The following is a 19,558-nucleotide window of genomic DNA, read 5'->3' on the forward strand; positions in this document are numbered from 1 at the left end:
GCCCAGTCCCCTGCTGGCTTTGTTGGCTCTGTGGTGCTTCAGCTGCAGCACAGGACATGTCCCAGCACCCACAGAGCTGGCATTTCTGTAGCTGGTAGGTTTTGGGCACAGGCAGTCCAAAAGAAGTGGCTGTCACACAGCTGCTGCATTGTCTGGGCAGCACTGCAGCAGTGGGAAGGGAAGTATGTGATGGCACTCTGCAGCCGCCTTCCTGGGAGCTGCCTTGGAATTTGTATTGTTCCTTCTTCTAGAAGGAAGGGGACAAAAAGACTGAAAACAGGAAAGCTCAGAGAAAGAGGCTGCTCATCTTGCAGTTCTGTATCAATCCTTTTTGGAGCCAATCCCCTGCAAAGGAGGGTGATTGCTGAAGGTTTGGCACTTTGCAGTGCATGCACTCAGCCTGGCTTTGTTTAACAAACAGGAGCTGCGTGCTTTCACCACCACCTGAAGCTCAGGGAGCTGCTGCCTCCGTGTCCACCCTGGCAGAGCCCAGAGCTGGGAGCTGGCTGCTCCCACAGAGCTGTGTAGCAATCACAGATAACAAATGAATGCAGTGGTGCTGTTGGGAATGGAAGGAGTGGGCTCCAGACAGACAGCTATGTGTTGTGGGAAATGATTCGCACAGTAGTGGCAGCGCATTCGTAAGTGGCTGTTGAAATGTGTTACTGGTAGGATTAGGAGATAAGTCAAGGTTTCAAGTGCTGATGAGAATGTTAAGAGTCTTCTCTCCAATAGTCAGTTGTGGACACTTGAGAGCTGGCTAAGCAAAGTCCCTGTGATCAGTCAACAGATGAGATATTCTGCATTATCTGCACAGCCCTACTTCGGGTGTTACCTTGCTTACATCAACATATTTGTAATTCTTGCACAAGCAAAGTACTGAAGAGATTACAACCTTCATTTAGAAAACTTTATTTCAAGTAAATGTAAGCTTGCTTGTTTGTTTGTTTCAGTTAATTCTGGGCTGTTGGTAAAATTTCATAATGCCCTGGAGTCATGTGGGGAAAAGAATCATATGGATATATTGATTCAGCTTTCCTTGACTAGCTGTAGCTCCTGCCCATCCAGCCATTAAAGTACTAATTACATAAAAAGTTCCATCTGTTCTGAAAGTTTAACTTCTTCCTTTGCTGAGCTCCACACTGATGTTTAGTTATGCCTTGGGGTTTTTTTCAACCAAACTGGGGAGAAAGAAACATCATGAAACAGTAAGCCTATTGTGCATTTAAAATCCATAATTTGTAGTGCTTTCATGGAAAGATTCACAAATGCCAGAAAAGCCAGAGATGAATTCCCACTTTTTTTTTTTTGTTTTGTTACCATGGTTGTGCTCCAGAAGGTAATATTTTGGAGTCCCTGCATTAGCAAAGTTTAATTACCACATATGAAAAGTTGTATGCTTTTCTGTAGGTTTGTATACAAACACAAATCTTTATCAGCTGACACAGATTTTAAACCAGAAATTTTCACTGCCAAGCAAGTGCAATGCTTTTAGTAAAGCTAAATGAACATCAATTGTACTATGAGGATTTAAATTGCAACATCATTATTTTCTAGCTTAAAAGCAAAGTGACTTCCTGTTCAAAAATGTTTGTTCTTCAGGAGTAAGCATGGACTTTGCTTCATTGGATTACACAAAACACTTGTTTTGTCAGTAATGTACATGGTTTATCACACCAATGTACCATTGCAACAGCAGGGACCATTACCAGCTCTTAATACCAAGGTTTGAAAAAGACATTTTTAAAGGCATAGCTTTCTAAGCACACAAAAAATATTTATAAGTAAAATAAGAATGAAATAGATGATCAAGGCATATTTGTATAGTTGAAAGTATTCCTGTCCTGTTCCCACGTATTCCCAGAAAAAAATCCCTATCATTCTTCTTGAAAGCCCAAGTCAATTATGCTTTGCTTTTACAGAATAATAACTGGCCATGCTGTAGCAGGATCACTGCAAAAATGCCAGTGCATATCTCAGGGGAGGAAGAAAAAGAAACCAAATCAGCCCAAAACCTCTACATAAAGTCATTTCTCTTAAGTAAAGACCAAGTTCAGGTTCAGAGCATACTTATTTCAGTTTAGGAGGGAGCAGGGGCTTGACCAGATACTATGGAGAATACTCCATAGGAGCAAAAACCAGTTCCATAGGCAAGGTGTTGTGTGCCAGATACAAAAATCATAAGCTTGGGGAAGTAAGCACATTTGCACATCAAAAATTTAAATGGTTAAAAACTTAAAGGATTAGTGGGGGACTAATTTTTAAAAAAGATAAAAAAAAAAAAAAGACATTCAGTGCTCGTTGCCTTTCTAGCCCAGAGGCTTGACTGGAAAGTGTGAGCTTGGTGTGGTGATGCACAGGGGTGTTTCTGCCAGTCTCCTCAGAGCTCCCTGCTTTCTGGCAGCTCCAATTAAAGCTGATCACAGTTGTATGTGATTTTCTAGACTAATCAGACCTCTGTAATCGGCATTGAAGGCAAGAAGAATTGGGTCAAATTTTGAGTCTTGTGCAGTTTCAAGCAGGCAAGTACAAAAGCTGAGGACAGATGCTGGGGAACCCAGAGCATCTGCTGCAGGTCACTGGTGAGGGGAGATCACACACCCTGTCAGTGTTTGATGTGATTCACTGTGACAGTCCTTAAGCAGTTATTCCCCAAGAAGAAAGACTGAAGATTAAGGCTGGTATGAAGTGATCTAATTGAAAGACAAGTTTCAAAAGCCAGGAACACTTAGGGAGGAGGCATGGGGGAGGAAGGGACTAACAGTCTGAAGATCTTCCCTACCCACTCTGGCTGCTGATTAGCAAATGCAGCAGTCCCCTGATATATCCTTTGTTCCTATTACAAGGAATAGAAAAGTAAATCTGAATATAACCAGAATTACTGGAAAAGGTTTACCTTTCTTCAGTCATCTGAAACCACCTTGTACTCTGCAGAAAGGATCTAGTCCTTGACAAGAATGGGTTCATGACTTTTTTGGGTAGTTGTCATGTGGATGGGCAGAGTGATGGACTGATCAACAGAGAACAGAAAAATGTGTCTGACATATCCTTTGCTCTTCCTAAGCCCAGAAGAGTAGACTTTTTTGGGTAGTTGTCATGTGGATGGGCAGAATGATGTCACAGAAAGAAGCTAAGGGGTGGGATTGCAAAGAAAAGCTGATGTCCCATCTCTTGCACAGTTCCCTACTATTTGCTTCTTACCTGAGTATTACTTTTGGCACACTAAGGTCATCTTGTGAGACAAAAAATAGATGAAAAAAGGGTAGAGAAAAAAGGCTCTAAAACTTAAAGATGCTGAAAAGGAGCATCAAACTGAGACAAGAAAATGGGACCCATGTCTTGGTACTAAAAATGATGATTCTTTTTTAACATAGTAAAATGAGGAAGAGCAACAAGTTGTTCAGTCCATTTTCCCTAATGCTTGCAGTTCTCAATTAATGGTGAAACCATAGTGAATGTTGGATGCAGTGTAGTTCTGCATCTATGGTACACTGGTGAAGGAATTATGCATTACCAAAAAAGAAATATCGTGCCAACTCCCCTCATGTTAAAGCGAGATGTGAGGCAATTTGTTCCTTGATCTTTGTAGGTAATTTTCATTATAATTTGCTTTTAGGAAATGGAAATGAGGTTTGTTTATAACTCTTGACTTTAGGTATTCTCAGCTTGTATCTGCTTGCAGGTGAGGTGAAGTTTTGTGTGCCCTGTTACCAGAGAGTGCTTTCATACAGTATTGGAACATACCAAAGGCTGCTAAAACCATTACTCCTGGAGTTCTTCTTCTTTGGAATAGCATTTTTTTCCTAAAGCATAGTCACCCATGCTATAGTCCTCAAATTATAGTTTGCTAGATACATCACATGGGTTTTTTGTGGGGAACGAATGGAGAATATGGATTAGCCAGTGAGGGAAGCATTTGGTGTTGTGTGGGGTTTTTTTACTGGTATTTACTCTTTTCAAATCCAAAATAAGATGAAAGATTAGCCAGTTTTATAGAAACAACACCTGTTATGGAGACACCTGAGGAAATGTTAGCCCCAAATGTAACATGTTGTTTGCAATAGAAACTGTGTTATAACTGTAATCATACAAGAAACTGTGTTATAACTATAATCATACAAGTATCTGTTTACATGATCACGTACTAAAGTTGTAACTTAATTAGATATAGGACTCTCTATGCTGCTCCTTGGGCTTCTGATAAAAGCATTTTAGTGTAAGAGTGAAGCCACTTAGGTGTCTGTTGCAAGGAAATGCTGAGGCTTATGTATATAAAATTATTCAGGGTTTTCTCTTTCTGAAGACATTTTAAAACTGACAAAAAATATGGCTTAAAAAAATCTGGATTTACCTTTAAATCGGGAATATCCTACACATATGCAAAGTGTTCATATATCAGCATATTTCATACTCTGAACATTTGGTTAGGCTGTTAATTAGAGAAGTCCTTGAAGCTTTTAAGGGCTGTTTTGGGGCAATACACTGCGTTTATCTTCCTGAAGTGTTCACAACTTGCTTTCAGGTGTGTGCTAAAATGTCGAACATTAAGGAGTCTTTGCATTATACAGTGTTATTTTGCTCTGTCAGATGATCAGAAATACTCAGCAGAGCACCTGGTTCTGTAGCTCTCAGAGGTGTGAGTTTTATTGCCACTGACAGAGCTTGGTGTGGCTTTATAGGTTATTGCCTTGCAGAAACAAAACAAGGAATGTTTTGTTTGTTACATGGGATTAAATACTGGACCATGACTTTGGAAGCAGTTTTAGGTCAGCCTGCAAGCTTGTCCTAATAGCTTTTGGGGGAGTTAGGGGAAAAAAATTGAGCAGGATGAAATATTTAAGAGTTGAGTCACTTATTATGGAGTAGCTTATTAAAACATAAAGTGGTTAATGATCCCATTAAATCTCATTATGTCATTTCATGCTGTATCAAAGGAAGCAATTAAACAGAAAGGTAATTGCCCCAGGTTAACTCTTAAAAATTTAAGTATTTAATAGCTGGATTGCAGAAAGTTAGTTACATCTTTAGAATTTATATAGTATACACCAAACCCGCAGCTATCGTGTTTTATTTATATAATGCAGAATTCCACAAACCTGATTAATGTGATGGAGATATAATTACATAATCTGATATTTACAAGACCTTAATTGGAACATGGAGATACCTCAGTATAATTTTGTATGTATCTACTTGCCCTTCTGTCCTTATGGTAACTGGCACAGCATGTTTTGACACTCATTTGCAGTATTTAAATTAGTCTCTTTTTTAAAAAACCTCTTAAAAGATTTATTCATATATAAAAATGAATCACCAGTTTTGACATAAGTTTTTAGTAACATCTTATATTCTTTCACTGAAAGTGTTTTACAGGGGGGGCTGCGTGGGAAACCCACCTGGCTGGGTTTTGAAGGAAGGATGCACAGGAGGAGATGGGATAATATCCTCCTAGAGGTGTTATTGTAGTTCATCCAAAGAGGAGGTTTATTTAAAAGCACACTTCCCAAGTTTTTTGTGTCCTGGAAAATTTTTTAAAAAAACCAAATGACAACTTTTCTCTGGTTGTTGGCGTTATAAACTGTTACTTACAAAATATTTTGTCTATTCAAAGAGAACTACTTAAAAAGTGATACAGCACCTCTCCCCACTGTCTGACTTCAAAGCAAAACTGAAGTGAAACAAGGGTTAAAGCAAAGACTAAGATAAGGTGAATCAAGAAGATTAAATGCGAGGCTTGTAGCATTCTGGAAATAAAAGGAAGATGGTACTAATGGATATAAAGTGGGAGCAAAGTATATTGATGCATTTTGTTAATTTAGAGCAGCAAGATGGAATTGCCATGCTTGCTGTAGTGTCAGAACCAGTTGCCAAATAGTAGCAAGAAAATTGAGATGCTGAGGGGCCTCATATATGATGTTGGGAAATGCTGATGATATGGAAGTGGCATTTACCTCCCAACACCTATGGCATGCAAACATCAGGGACAGAGGAGTAATTGAGTGTTTTCCTGTAACTAGAAATAATAGGATAGAATTGAGGTATAGCAAAAGCAGGTTTCATATAAAAACAAAGACTCAGGATACATTCTCTTAGTGTGAGAATCTATTTTGCAAGAGGAGTAGTTTTACTGCCGTTGTTCAGAACTTGGACTGGATGATTAATTATTTTTTAAAAAACATATTTTGTTTAAAGTAGGATCCTTGATGGAGGCTTGAGAGGTATGACTTACTGTCTTCTCCAGTGTTATTTTCCTTTTAGACAACAACAGTACAGACCACTCCAGCAGACTGAAAGCTCATTAAATTTAAAAAAAAAAAAAAGAGCCAAATATATGAACTTCATTGTTATTTTTCTTCCTGTTAGTGAAAATGTTTTCTGATCCTCACATGTGATACCATAGAAATGTTGTGAACTCAGGATAAGTATTTAAGAAATCTGCAGTGGAAGGAGGTGCTGTGCTGAAGCTGTGACTTTGGATCTCTGCTTGTGCCCAGAGAGTCTGGGCCTAGGGAGGTTGGGGTGTGCATCTTCTCACTTCTGGTGGAAGCAAGTGGCTCCCTCCACTGTTGTCTGCAAGATTTGGATTTGTTTTGTTTATTTGGGAGGTGGAACTTGAGAATTAAAGAGAGGGTTTTCTTTTTTCTTTTTTTTTCCCCACTGGATGAAAGGAAGCAGAGTTACAGGCCTTCGTCAGCATCAGCCTCAAGTTTGTATTTTTAGGAGTCTCTATTAAATCCTCACTGGCAGTTTTACCCCAACTTGTTCATCATATAGTGGACATCCCATAAATCCTACATCCTAGCTAAAATATTTCTCTCTGGTATCTTCTGTGGGTAAAAATAATTCAGAGTATATGAAAAGCTGTGGCTGTTTTGCAGTCTCTTGCATCCTGGATTATTTTTAGACTCAAATTCTCTGGTTTGTTTTTCTAGGATCCTCACGCTGAAGAGTTTGAAGACAAGGAATGGATGTTTGTCATAGAGAACGTAAGTTGGAATGTTGTTTTGGTTTTTTTATACGTATAAGACTTAATAATTTAAAAATATTAGAAGGTGTCCATATGCTAAAAAAAAGTCTTGAATAAAATTTGAGCAGCTGAACCACCGTAAATCCTAGCTCTGTAGTAATGAAGGCTTATTAAAATACCTATTGTACAATAAATACCTATGTTACAATTAAAATGCTGGAGAGGGGAGTGCTATACTACACTGCTTAAATTCCTTCCCTGTAAGCCTCAGTCTGCCTTGCATTAGTGTGCTGTGAGCAATGGAGTGAACAAGTTAGAGCTGGGTCATGACTCACTGTTTTATGGGCTGTGACACATTATTTGTGTCTGAGCAGGGCAGTGAACGAGTCAGAGCTGGGTTATGACATCTGTGTGTCCCAAATGGCAGCGCACCCTTCTGGGCTTGAGTGCCACTATCTAGGGGAGAGCAGAGCTTCGTTGTTCACTTTGATGGGTGAGGAATTTGGGGCAGGACGGGAAGGTGGCACCAGCAGTGAGGAGTGTCATGAGCTGCTGCTCCCTTGGATCCCTCTGCACGTCCTGTGCCCCGAGTGAAAACCCAAAAGCTGCTCCTGTGAGTCTCCAACTCCTCCAAGGCAGGAGCTCCCAGAACTTCCCGGGGAGCTGAGTTCCTGAGGGCTGCACAAACAGCAGGCTTTGCCAAAGTGCACTGCTTGACATTGCATACAGCAAGTGCTGCATGAAGTACTTTTTTCCTTTCCCTTCTCTGTTCCGGGCAGCAGCTTCCGCTCTGGGGCTGCCTGGCTGAAAAAAGGGGAAGCTGCTTTACCCAGGATTTTCTTGAAAAAGAAACTTCAAATATATTTTAAAGGATTGTGGTAGCAAGACAGTGTTTACTGCTCATTAATATATTTCCATCATGGACTGTTTCACAGTAACATAATTTTGATGTTGTTTTTAAACAAAAAAGAAATTGCTCTTCTACCAAGTAGTACCACATAGCACTGAAGTGTGGGGAAGCAATGGATTTTGCATTATATCTTTTTTTACCTAAAAATGCTTATTTTTCTTGTCAGTATTGGAAAGTGATTTGAATATCTAAAGGTTTATTCCTATCATCAGTAACAGAACATTTAAAAGGGCTGAAAGAAAAGTGCTTTATTTATACTTTTGTTTTAAATGTCAAGTTTCTATTTTCACCTATGATACTTGTTAACACAAAACCTAGTTTAGTTACTGTTTCCTGGAGTTTCCTTTTCTTTCTCACGTAGTTTATTTTAATCGGGGAAGTCTCCATCCCCAGCTGTCACCATACAAGTAGTTGTGGATAAAACAATGTCAGTGTATTTCTCAGCCAGCCCCTCTGGGTATAGCTGGATTTCCTGTGACGTTGCAGATGATTTTTTTTCAGGATTTTATATGGGGCATGTAGGCTGAGCTTGTGTCCTGCTTTCTTTACATGTCAGAGTATTCCATGTAGAGGGGGCAGCAGACCATCTGCTGCCTGCTGTTCTTGCTCTCTGCCTCACACCTTTGCTGAGCTGTGCAGGGCAATCTTGTGTTATGTGGCAACTTCTTCACAACCTCAGTTGTGCTGTTAGTTCATCTCACAAGAACTGCCAAATAGTCACTGGTAGGTAGATGCTTATTCTTTGATTGGAGGACATAGAAGTAATATCCTCAGAATTATATATTTAATAGTTTTACCGCAAAAATTACTGAGAGCTAAAGAAACTATGAAACTGACTGCTTTCAATCCACCTTTTTCTCCCTTTTTTTTTTTCCCTAATGCTGAAAGAGATGGAGAAACTCTTTTCCCAGGGTAACAGCTCCACTTAGTGGTGGATGAAAACATCTTCATCGGTTCGAGCAAGTCACAGGTGTTCCAAAGGCTGGCTGACATTCCAGAGCATGGAACACCTTGCCTGTTAAAAACAGGGGAGCCAGGGAGGCAGGAGGTTGTTCTCCTCTATAGACATTCACCCTCTTCGGGCCTAAAGTGTATTTTACCTGGGTTTACAACAATCTATTTGTCATTAACCTAGCAAGACCAGGTCACCTTTGGGAAGCATGGGGACATTCAGAGTCCTTTGGGACCTTTTCTCTTTTGTCCAGGGATGTTTTGTGTCCTGATAGACTGCAGGGCTTGCCCTCTTCTTTGGTCAGCAGCACTCAGAACACAAAATACTGGAGTCTGAAGAGCTTGCGGATGTGCTTTAATTGTGAAGCTATCTGAATTCTGCTAGAAATTTTGAGTTTGGTTTTTTTTTTTTTTTTTTTTTGATAAGTAAGTCTGACTGACTTTTAAAAGTCAGTCTCCAAAATAATTTTGTTATGCTTCAGCATGGCTGAGCAAAGACCAGGTAGAAGAGTTACACAGCTGCAGTTTGGCGCCTTTGCAGGCAGATGCTACCAAATTCCACACAAGTTTATTCTGCACTTTCAGAGGGATTTTTAAGTAGTGATGAACTGATTTGTGCAAGAAAGCCATGATGTAAATGAAAAAGAAGCAAGATACTTGTTTTTTGTGGTTATTTTCTTGTTGGGGGTATATATACACTACTTCATGATCCATTACCTTGATTATTGTAAATTTTTTTTCTAGCTGTATTTTTATTACCCTAGTCACTCTGTATTTGTATTCTAGTAGGTGAACTTTGTCATCTACTGTGTGTATAATCCATAAATAGTTTGATCGTAGAGTAGTTTCTTACCATTGAAATCTTGGTATTCATTTTCCATCAGCCTTTTCTATGTCTTTCTCTCCTTCACAGCTGTGTTCTGTGTATATTTACTGATAACTTTCTTGTCTCTAATTTAATCTCTCTTTAACTGCAATCTGTGTAATTGATTATCTGCTTTTACGTCATGAGGCAATTATTGGAATTCTTTTGGTGTTTTTTATGTTCTACTGAATAATAACATTGGGTGTTCAAGTTGGCTGTTGCAAGTAGGAGAGCAAGAAATTCACAACTAAGAGTAAGACTTGCTCATGTGTAGAGTTGTAGTAGGCTTTCAAAATCTCACAGACTGGTGTTAGTGTATTTGCCTATTCCATTTAAAGAACGAGGACAAGTTGCCTTCTATTTTATAAGCCCCTTGCTGTAGTAAGTGACTTTTCTCTCTCATTGCTTCTGTGGGTAACTGGAATATATACTGTTTCCATTCTTGGTTCCTTTCACTGTCTGAGCTCCTCGAGTGTCCCCTCAGAGGTGCCAGGAGGTGGGCAGTTTTGATACAAAGACTGCACCTCTGAGAAGAGTTCAGCTGGCCTGAAGTTTTGGGCTGTGTTTCTTGGTCTCTGCAGATTGCTTAGCTAGTGGAATGAGGAAGGGATAGGAGGGAAGAGAGGAGGTTTAAATTGGTCCAAAGGTGTGGAAGCTTTCACTGGCTCTATGTACAAGAACTTTGTCTCAAGTGAAAGTATCTGAAGCAATGGAAGAAATGTCATTTTGCTTCCTAGCATGCTCAAAGCATGGAAAAGTACCTAAGAACGTCCACTGAGGACAAACCATAATGTGTACTTGTTTGCTGGCAGTTTTGTAGACAGTTACTTCCTACATTCTTAATGAACCTTAAAGTCATGGAATGTTTTCTGACTTGAAACTGCACAGACTATGAAACAAGTTTCCCAGCTTTTTGTCAAAAATATTTTTGAGCCCGGATTTGTGTGTCTAGCACAGCGATGTATTCCAAAGTTCATAGTAGGCTTCTCTGTCTTCCCACCTGTGCTTATGTTTCACTGTTGTCCGCGGGTCATTCCCAGGGCTCAGGGCTGTGGTGAGCAAGCCATTTCCAGTAGGATATTCCACTGACAGTAATTGCTGTTGCTCCTGCCACCAACTGTAGCCCTCTTTTTATGTGGCAGGCCTATTAAAACTTGGTCTTTGCTAATTCCAGACCTACTGATTTGGCAGATGAATGGAGAAACATGCCCCACCTGTTGTTGAAGCTTTACTTGTACATTCCTGTGAGCTGGAGCTGGAGGCAGCCTCACCTGTCTTGTGCTGTTGCCTCAAGGCAGCATAATTCCACACAAACACTTGCCTAAACAGTTAAAAAAATAAAATGAAAGTGGGCTGTCTGCAACACTGCCATTTAGCCTCTTCCAGTGCTCCATTGTCCTTGTGGGGAATTATTCTGGCCCAGATCTTTGTTGGTACACTTTAGGCTGCCCTTGGTTTTCTTAGCAATTACAGCTCTGGAGAACAGTCTGCTCTCTGTCGCTGGAGGCTCTCTCCTCGCCTCTGACTAATCGACCCCAGTAATGTGACAGTGTTTACATGTGGGATTTCACTTCCCTTGATTGCATTAGCAGGTCATTAGCATTCTCTTTCCACGGATTCATTTATGAATGCTCAGTGTCCTGCTCTGCTCCTGCTGCTCATGACTTTCAGGAAATAGCTGCGCCCAGCTCTGCTTGAACTCTGTTACCTGCCTGGGGAAGCATTCCAGGCAGAATTTCCAGGTTGTTCTTATACTGAGATCTAGGAAACTGCACTGACTTCTGCATCTGTCCTTTTTAGAGAGTCTTGGAAAAAGCTTTGATGCCTTTTCAGACACTGTTTTCTAATGATGCCTTTTTGAATAGACCCACTGAAACTTCCGGAATGAGAGAAAAAAGGAGTCTAGAGTTTGTTGTTCATGCTGGCCTTTAGGGAAGAGTTACAGAGAGTAATGAATTTAAGCAGAAAAAGTGAGATCTGACTTTTTCTTCTGTGTGTCGCTCTTGTGTAGCTTCAGGAACCCCAGCCTAGAACGAGTTCTGAATTGGCTTCCACTCAAATATCATCAAAGCCTCAAAAGAAAAGAAACATTGGAAACATTAGAAAATGTTGCAAAACAATTGACATAATCAGCTTCATGTTATCGGTACATGTGTGTTTTTTAGTTGACATTCCTCAGTCCATGCTTCCCCTGTCGCCTCTGAAATTCTGGATCATGGTTGCTCATGATGATTTCTCATTTTGAATGCCCTGGAGCATGTTTTATCACTCACAGGTTTGGGGAGATTATTTCTCTCTCTTGAAATGCCTGGCATGACACCACTAATAAAGGTGATAAATAAGGTGAAAGTAATGGGAAAGAGAGGGTAGGTGGTGGGACATAGAAATGAATTTCTTTCTAGTCTTAAAGTACACCAATTTTAAATGTGATACAATAAAATGAGGTATTAGCAAAAAGTTTTCATCAGATAAAGCTCTGAACATGTTGTTTTCCTGATGAATCTTTTAGAGAAAAACTCATTTGAAAAGGAGTAGCAATTAGCCCAGAATTTTGGTAAAAGCATACTTTTTTACTGGGTGGTTGAATATCTTTTACTACAGGACTGCTGCAACAGTAACTCTGCAAGGGCAGGTTTTGCCCTACATCCAAATGACAGCCCAAGTCTGATCTTCCCACCTGCTTCTGGAAATAGATGTTGGGGAGCAAATGCCAGCATAGTGTAGGGAATTGAAATTCTGAGTACTGCTGATGCCATTTGCTGGGAGAACCTGGGGGAAAAAACTGACATAGGAACAGGATGAATTCCTGACTTGCTGATCAGTTGCTGTATCAGAATTTATTACAAAATCTTGGGTATCTCTTCTAGTGCATCTTTGCACCATGTGAGAACTTAAGTTTAAACTGGCTATTTCCTTTATTTAAGAAACAGTAGTAAAAGCTTCTCTATGCATTCATTTTGTATTTTTTGCTTGAAGTAATTTTTTGCTTAAAATAATAATTGATTGGGTTAGCTTTTTTTCTGAATTAAATGTCTGCATTTAATATATTTAGAATAGCTTATAGTTCAGACATGCTTTCCTGGTCCTTTAATTCCCCTGTCATATTCTGCTGTGTGTGATTATGTGAGCTGTGACTAGCTGCCTGTGTAAATTAGGCTGAGTATTCTGGTTTAGATATAGCTAGGAATTAAATGCTGCTTTGTCAGCTGTCTCGCTCTTGTTCTGCTTTAAATGTAATAGAGATTCAGAAAACCTGTTTTACTTTTAGTTTTTGCTTACATTAAATATTTAGCACTTTGTTCTAGTTGAGAAATCTCTGAGATTAGGCCTTTGGAGCAAAACTTGCAGAAATTGTTGTCTTGATTGGCTGCTCTGGTTGTAAAGGAACCGGGATAGGAAATCTTTCTTGGAGGCCTGATCCTGTGCTTTTCCAGTAATACATTGCTGCTCCTTCTGTGCTCCATGATGGCCTTTCTGGGCACTTTTAACCAAAAGGGAAATACGATCAGGGGCAGGGTCCTGACTTGGGAAAGGAGCAGGAGAGAGGCCACTGCACAGAGTGGATCACTCTGCTTTGGGGCGTCTGAGAGTGGCTGAGTCCCCTGGGTGTCCCCACTGACCCTACAGGAGTCCCTTACTTAAACAATCTCATTGGATTTGGCATCTTTTCTGAAAAGTACAGAAAATAGTGGAAGTGGATTGCATTGCTTGAGTTCTGCTGGAGAAATTCTACACCAAATGCTGTAGCACAAGTAAACTATCACTTGTATTTAGGGCAAGTGTGAATGACTGTGGTTGTTTTCCCCTCTACATGGCCCAGCACAAAGGGGAGGCACCAGCAGCCCTGGTTTCAGGCAGGCATTGTGAAGGCAAGAGCTCCATAAACTTTTCTGAACAGCACAGTTAATTAATTGATATTTTGACCTGCAGCCACTCCTGTATCCCCAGGCAAAGCCTGTTAGTGTCCTGTTAGGATATACAACTTACTGTCTGGAATGTCATTTTCCTTCTGACCAAAACAAGACTGTGCCCAGATCACTTGGTATTAGGGCCACAGTGAATCCTTTCTGTCATTAATACATAATAACCTATTAAAGCAGAGCTGAGAAATGACAAAAATCTTATTTAAATAAGAATTTTAGAGAAACTGCTAGAATAACTCCTAATATCTAATTAACTTCTTACACTTTTAATAGCTTTTTTTTATCCTGAATGAGTGTGAAATGTGAGTCCATCGATGTCTTCTCTACTGTGTTTTTTGAAAAAACAGTTATGAAAATTTTCTTTTGGTATTTGATCTTCATCTCTTAAATGAAATGCAGTACCCAAACTGTGCTTTAAATAGTGTTGTTTCTGATGCTGTGTAAATAGCTGCACTAAGTGCATCTATATCAAATATAATTTGGCAGATGCTATGGCAATTTTGAAAACTATATTACAGCATTTTGGCTTAACATTTTCTGGTGAAGGAGATATCCCATTTTCTGGTATTTGTGCTGCAGTTACATGGGAGGGTGTTGCAAGTGGCAGCTGGAAAGAGGAGGCCCCTGGGCAGAGCATCCCAGGTGTGAGGCTCTGGCTTTGTGTCTCACAAAGTGTGGTACACGGACATACATGGCAACATTTAATTTATACAGTTATTGATTCACAGCAGTGAAGTACAACTGTTTTCTAAATTGCTTAGGACCATTTTGTTTGGGTTTTTGAGGGGGGACTATTTCCTGCTAGAGGAATCTGTCTCCTATAGCCAAGTTGTACAAGGCAGCTGATTGGAGTTGCTATCAGTGGTGTCCCTTGCCAGCTGGAGGGTGGAAGCTGATAAACAAGGCAGACAGCTTTGGAAACAAACCTCTAATACAACATTAGGCATGTTTAAAACCAGCAGTGTGTTTCAGCCACTCTTAGCATATGTTTATTCATAGGAAATCAGCAGTAAAGTACACTGGCCAGTGCATGCAAGAGCCGGAGTCTGCATGAGGTCCTTTCCCTTTCAGACTTCAAATACATAAAAGTGTCTTTGTGATTGTTTTACAGTGGGGTTCTAATCATACTCCAGGCATAAGCTGAGCCGAGCAACTTGCCTTTTAATAGAAAAGTGTTTGCTTTTAAGCTTGTTCAGCTTGCCACATTTTTTCTGGTTTTACGTGTCTGAGTGTGTTTTTACATCCCCATACAGTCACGGCTGTGTGTTTGCTCTTGATGCGGTTCTGAATATCATTATGTAAAATACCACTGTCTGGGGCAGCGTTATGATGGATACATTTCATTTTTGACCTGGTAGCTGTACGGTGTTAAAACAGCATCATATGCTGCTGCCATGTAGCACAAAATATTCAGTATGGAAAATGGAAAAAATGGCAGTGCATTTAATGAAAAATGTTTTTGACATAAGTCATCTTCAAAGGCAGATAATCTGGGAGTCAAATTGAATATTTTGGTTGATTTGAGATAATACCTTGCAATTGCCTGTGCTCAAGGTACGGAAATACGTGTCAAAAAAAGAATTAAAATATCCATTTTTGTGTAAAATGTAGCTCTGCATTAAGTAACTGGATAGGATTGTACATGCAAGCAGTTGTAATTTAACTGAGAGCATATTATTTAAAAATAGTGGCCAGCAGCAGAACTATAGCCAGTTGACAGGAAAATAAGAGTTGTGGCCTCCTGAATACACGTGTTATTAGGAAAACCATCTGGCAGTGTAATAGCTCTGAGTGTTATTTCTTTCAGCCTTTTATCTTTGGTTGTTAGCTGTCTTAATAGAGTTTAATATAATAGAAATTAATTGACCTCCATAACTTAATTGATGCCATTTCATTCATTTCCCTCCCAGCATATTCGTCATTATGAATTGATGCTACACCATCACATTGTGTTTTTCCTGTGAAGATTCTCCTTTCTTATTGTTTTGCTTTATCAATATCTGAGCCAAATGGCTTCTTGAATCTTGACAGGCAGTAGAAACAAACTTTTCCTGGTTTAGCTTAAGTATGGTGGCAACTTGAGTCTTGGCTGCAAAGATTGCCTGAATGAAATGGTAATGAATAAGTTGCTGTAAAGGGCATTTTGTAACTTACCAGTGTTTTCTCTGTTCCCACATACTAGCATAAATATAAGAATAAACTGAATTTTTGTATGACTCCTACAGAGTTGCATCCCTGAACTCAAAGGTTCCTGTTCTGAGCATGGTGGACTGTATGTCCTGGTTCTGGCCAGGACAGGGTTAATTTCTGCAGTCTGGAGGGGACCTCCTCTTTAGGAGGATGGTTTTCCCCAGCTTCTCCCTCCTTTTTCCTCCTTTAGGCCTCTTACAACAGCTTTTGAGAATTTTGTATTTCCCTTGGATGCTAAGGAAAGCATTTTCTTGTTGCTATGTCTGCTATGACTTCTCAGTGCACACACAGAGATTTCTGGGAAGGTCACTCAAAGATCTGCCCCAAGGGTGGGCAGTCATGAGTGCCATGGAATGTGTAGAAAATGGGCCAGTATTAGGGGAAATTCCCTGCTCCGATGGTTTGAAGGTTCACCCCTGAATAACAACAGGACCCTGGTGAGGTGACAGAATATTTGCAAGGAGAATGCTATGGCAACTCCAGAGAGGAACAACTTATTGCAGTGTTCTGGGTCCTGGCTGCTCTTCAGCAGACACAGTTCAAGACTGGGCAGCACCCTCAGGGGGAGGAGGAGGAGGAGGAGGAAGTCAGACCTACAGGCACTGTGGCTGCTCAAACTGAGCTGAACCAGAGGAACAGCCTGTAGCAGTTGGTCCTGTACAGAAGGAGAAATCCAAGACCAAATCAGTTTGCATAGCAAGGGATGAAGAGGAAGCAGGGCCCTCACAACGGGAGGAAGAGGCAGGGCCAGAGATAATCACCTGATCCGTATTCTGGACAGAGCTGTGAGATTAATATTTCAGCCACCAGACTGGTGAGCCCCTGGTGCCTTGGCTGCTCCAGTGCTGGGATATCATGGCCCATGCTGTGGAAGCCAAGCACCTGGGATCCCTGGGATGTGGGCATTGACAAGGGGACTGGAAGAGGACAAACTCTGAGTCTCTGGAGGCCACTCCTGCCAAGTGTGCAGCAGAGGTGTCCTGAGGATGATCTAGTGGTGCGCTCAGGCAGGTGGAATGCCACGGAGAAAGGTACCCAGTACCTGGGACAATCAGCTGTGCTCGAGGTAATCTGTAAGGGTTCAAATTACAGGAGTCCCCTATAGATCCAGATGAGGTCCCGAGGACACAATCCACATGGTGGAAATTTGTATGGAGTGTGCCGTTGTTGTGTGCCAGCTCACTGGCATTGATGTCAATGAAAGGTGAACAAGCAGTTCAGGTGACTGCCCGACTCCAGCAATATGAAAACCATCGCCCTGCCTCCCTAACAACTTGTGTCTCAGCTGTGGAAAGACAGTCCAAGACTCTTGGCAGACTGGAAAGACTCGAGCAAGCTGGAGAGGAAACGTCCCGTGTCCCACCAGGGCAGTCCGGAGTCTCTGCTACTGGGAGCAAGCATGCCCTGCTTGAGAGAGGGGTTCACACCACGAGGTACACTGGGGTTTTACCTGCATGACCAGATGGAGGACAGGAGAAGGGGGATGGAAAACCCATCTCTGCCCTGGCAACACGGGTATGTGAGTTGAGAGGAGGAAATTCTTTTAGGGTAAATGCAGCTCCAGTTTCCATTGGACAAGTCCTTAGACAGGAGGGGACAGGGAACGAATGCAGCACGGTTTGGAGAGTCTCAGTGTGAACATTGAATCAGGAACAACCATTCCTTAACGACAGCACTGTTAAATAGCAATATTTCTGCTTCTGGAGGGTTTTCTGTAGACTAGAACCGAGAACAAACCAACCTGCCCTTCCTGGCAGTGTGGTAGAATGGCAGACTGAGGAGGATGGATGGCAGGTTTTCCAAGTTTGTTTTAATACCATGTGCAGCATAGCCTGAGATGGCAATCAGCTGTATCTGACTCTGAGGACTTCATCTGCTAAAAATAAATAGACTTACTAGTTCTCAGAGATTTTCTTTAAAGACTCAGTTTTTATACTATAGTTTTAATGATTTGTACTATAAGAGTATTTTGCTCAGCAAGGGATAAGATTAAAGAAACTCTTAAAGCTTTCCTCCCTAAAGCAAAACAACTCTGTGAAACAGTCTCAGTCACAAGAAGGCACAGCACAAAATTCAAAGAACACACACAATATTTACCAAACCAGAAGTGATGTTGATAATCAGGTGAATAATTCTGTCCTATTTTTATCTGTAAAGTAGATCTCTGAAATTAAAATTAGTTATACATTTTTTTTTCCTCCTGTTGAAGAGTGAGAAGTTATTTGAAATGTGAGATTTGGTAGTGCTTTCCACTTCCAAGTGCTAAATAAATTCTGAAAATAATACAAAAATAACATAGAAAATGACTATCATCAGAAAATGAGAAGTCCAAGATGCAAGACATGGCTAATGACAATGGCAAGGGGAGACCAAGGGAGACTGGATGGTCAGGCACTGTGGGCAGCAGGGAGAACATGGCTTTTCAGCTTTTTATACTTTGGAGCCAAGCCCTTTCAGAGATGAAGAGAATTGTGTCTGTCTTCATCAATTACATTCAAATCACATTTTCTTGGTATTTTCATTGCAACTGCAAGATGGAAGGCGTTATTTTACATGACAGCTGAGTTGCTGGAAGTCATGCTGTGCGTGGACATGATCTGGGAAGACACATCTGGGTAATCTTTAGTTTCATCCCTACCACGCAAAACTTTTCTGTCCCATGGCACATGCAAAGCTTTTTTCCTATAGCAGCAAAATTACCGCAATTTTTAGAAAGACACCACTCTTCTCCACTGGGGAAAAAAAATGTGTCTTGAGGCACTGAAAAGTGAGAAGAAGGAAGTTGAGGGAGGTAATTCTGCCCCTCGGTTCTGGAGAGGCCTCCTCTGGAGAGCTGCGTCCACTTGTGGGCATCTCTGTACAGGAGAGTCCTGGAGTGAATCCACAGGAGGGCTTTGGAGATGTTGTGGAGACTGGAACACCTCAGTTATGAGGGAGGGTGAGGGAGCTGGGCCTCTTCAGGGCTGAAGAAGACTGTGAGGGGGTCTTATCAACATATATCAGTATTCAGAGGATGGAGCCAGACTCCTCTTGGTAGTGTCAAGCAATAGGATGAGAGGCAACAAGCAGAAACTGGAACAAAGGAAACCTTACCTGAACATGAGGAGGAAAAACTTTATTGTGATGGTGACTGAGTGCTAGAAAGGTTGCCAGAGAGGTGGTGGAGTATCCTTCACTGGAGATGGACGTCCATCTGGACAATGTCCTGAGTAACGTGCTCTGAGGGGATGCTGCTTGAACAGTGACATTGGACTAGATGATCCCAACTATGGTCCTTACCCACCTTGCCCATTTTTGAATCTGTGATTCTTTGGAAGTGAATCTTTGGATTCTTTGTGGTTGGTTGTTTTTCTACCTGTCAGGCAAAGATGAGTTGGAGTAACAGGCTGTGGTTTAGAGCTGATGGTATGTGCAATACAGTACCAGTATGGAAAGGCCAGTTGTGTGGATGGGATGGAATGCTTGTGCTGAAGAATGATCTATCAGGGCATGGTTGCTTCAAATTGCTGAGTAATGCTGAAGATATTAATCTCTATCACTGCAATGAAGAGCTCTCACATTGTCTTCAAGTTCAGGATGAGTAGGGATTAACAATCTTTAAAGCAATTTGATTTGAAACTGGGTATGGAGGCACAAGAAGCTGTGCTTATTCTCCCCATCTTGTGTGAAACCTCCACCCTGTGACACCCTTCTTGGCCCATGCTAGCTGGGAAGTTTTTGACTGGTTATCAAGGCTGGTCTCCACTGGTGCA

At 41.0% G+C, this 19,558-nt stretch overlaps 1 protein-coding gene across 1 annotated transcript in view; it reads left to right on the forward strand.

Annotated features, from left to right (window-relative positions):
- The window catches only part of EHBP1 (EH domain binding protein 1), a 204,788-nt gene that overhangs the window by 38,941 nt on the left and 146,289 nt on the right, over window positions 1–19,558 (forward strand). Inside the window, exon 5 of the mRNA XM_041404490.1 lies at window positions 6,933–6,986. Coding sequence (XP_041260424.1) covers window positions 6,933–6,986 — 54 coding nt within the window. The remainder of the gene's footprint in view (window positions 1–6,932; window positions 6,987–19,558) is intronic.

This window comes from Onychostruthus taczanowskii, unplaced genomic scaffold (genome assembly GCF_017590055.1).
Source record: "Onychostruthus taczanowskii isolate IOZ18803 unplaced genomic scaffold, ASM1759005v1 scaffold21, whole genome shotgun sequence".
NCBI classification, from domain to species: domain Eukaryota; kingdom Metazoa; phylum Chordata; class Aves; order Passeriformes; family Passeridae; genus Onychostruthus; species Onychostruthus taczanowskii.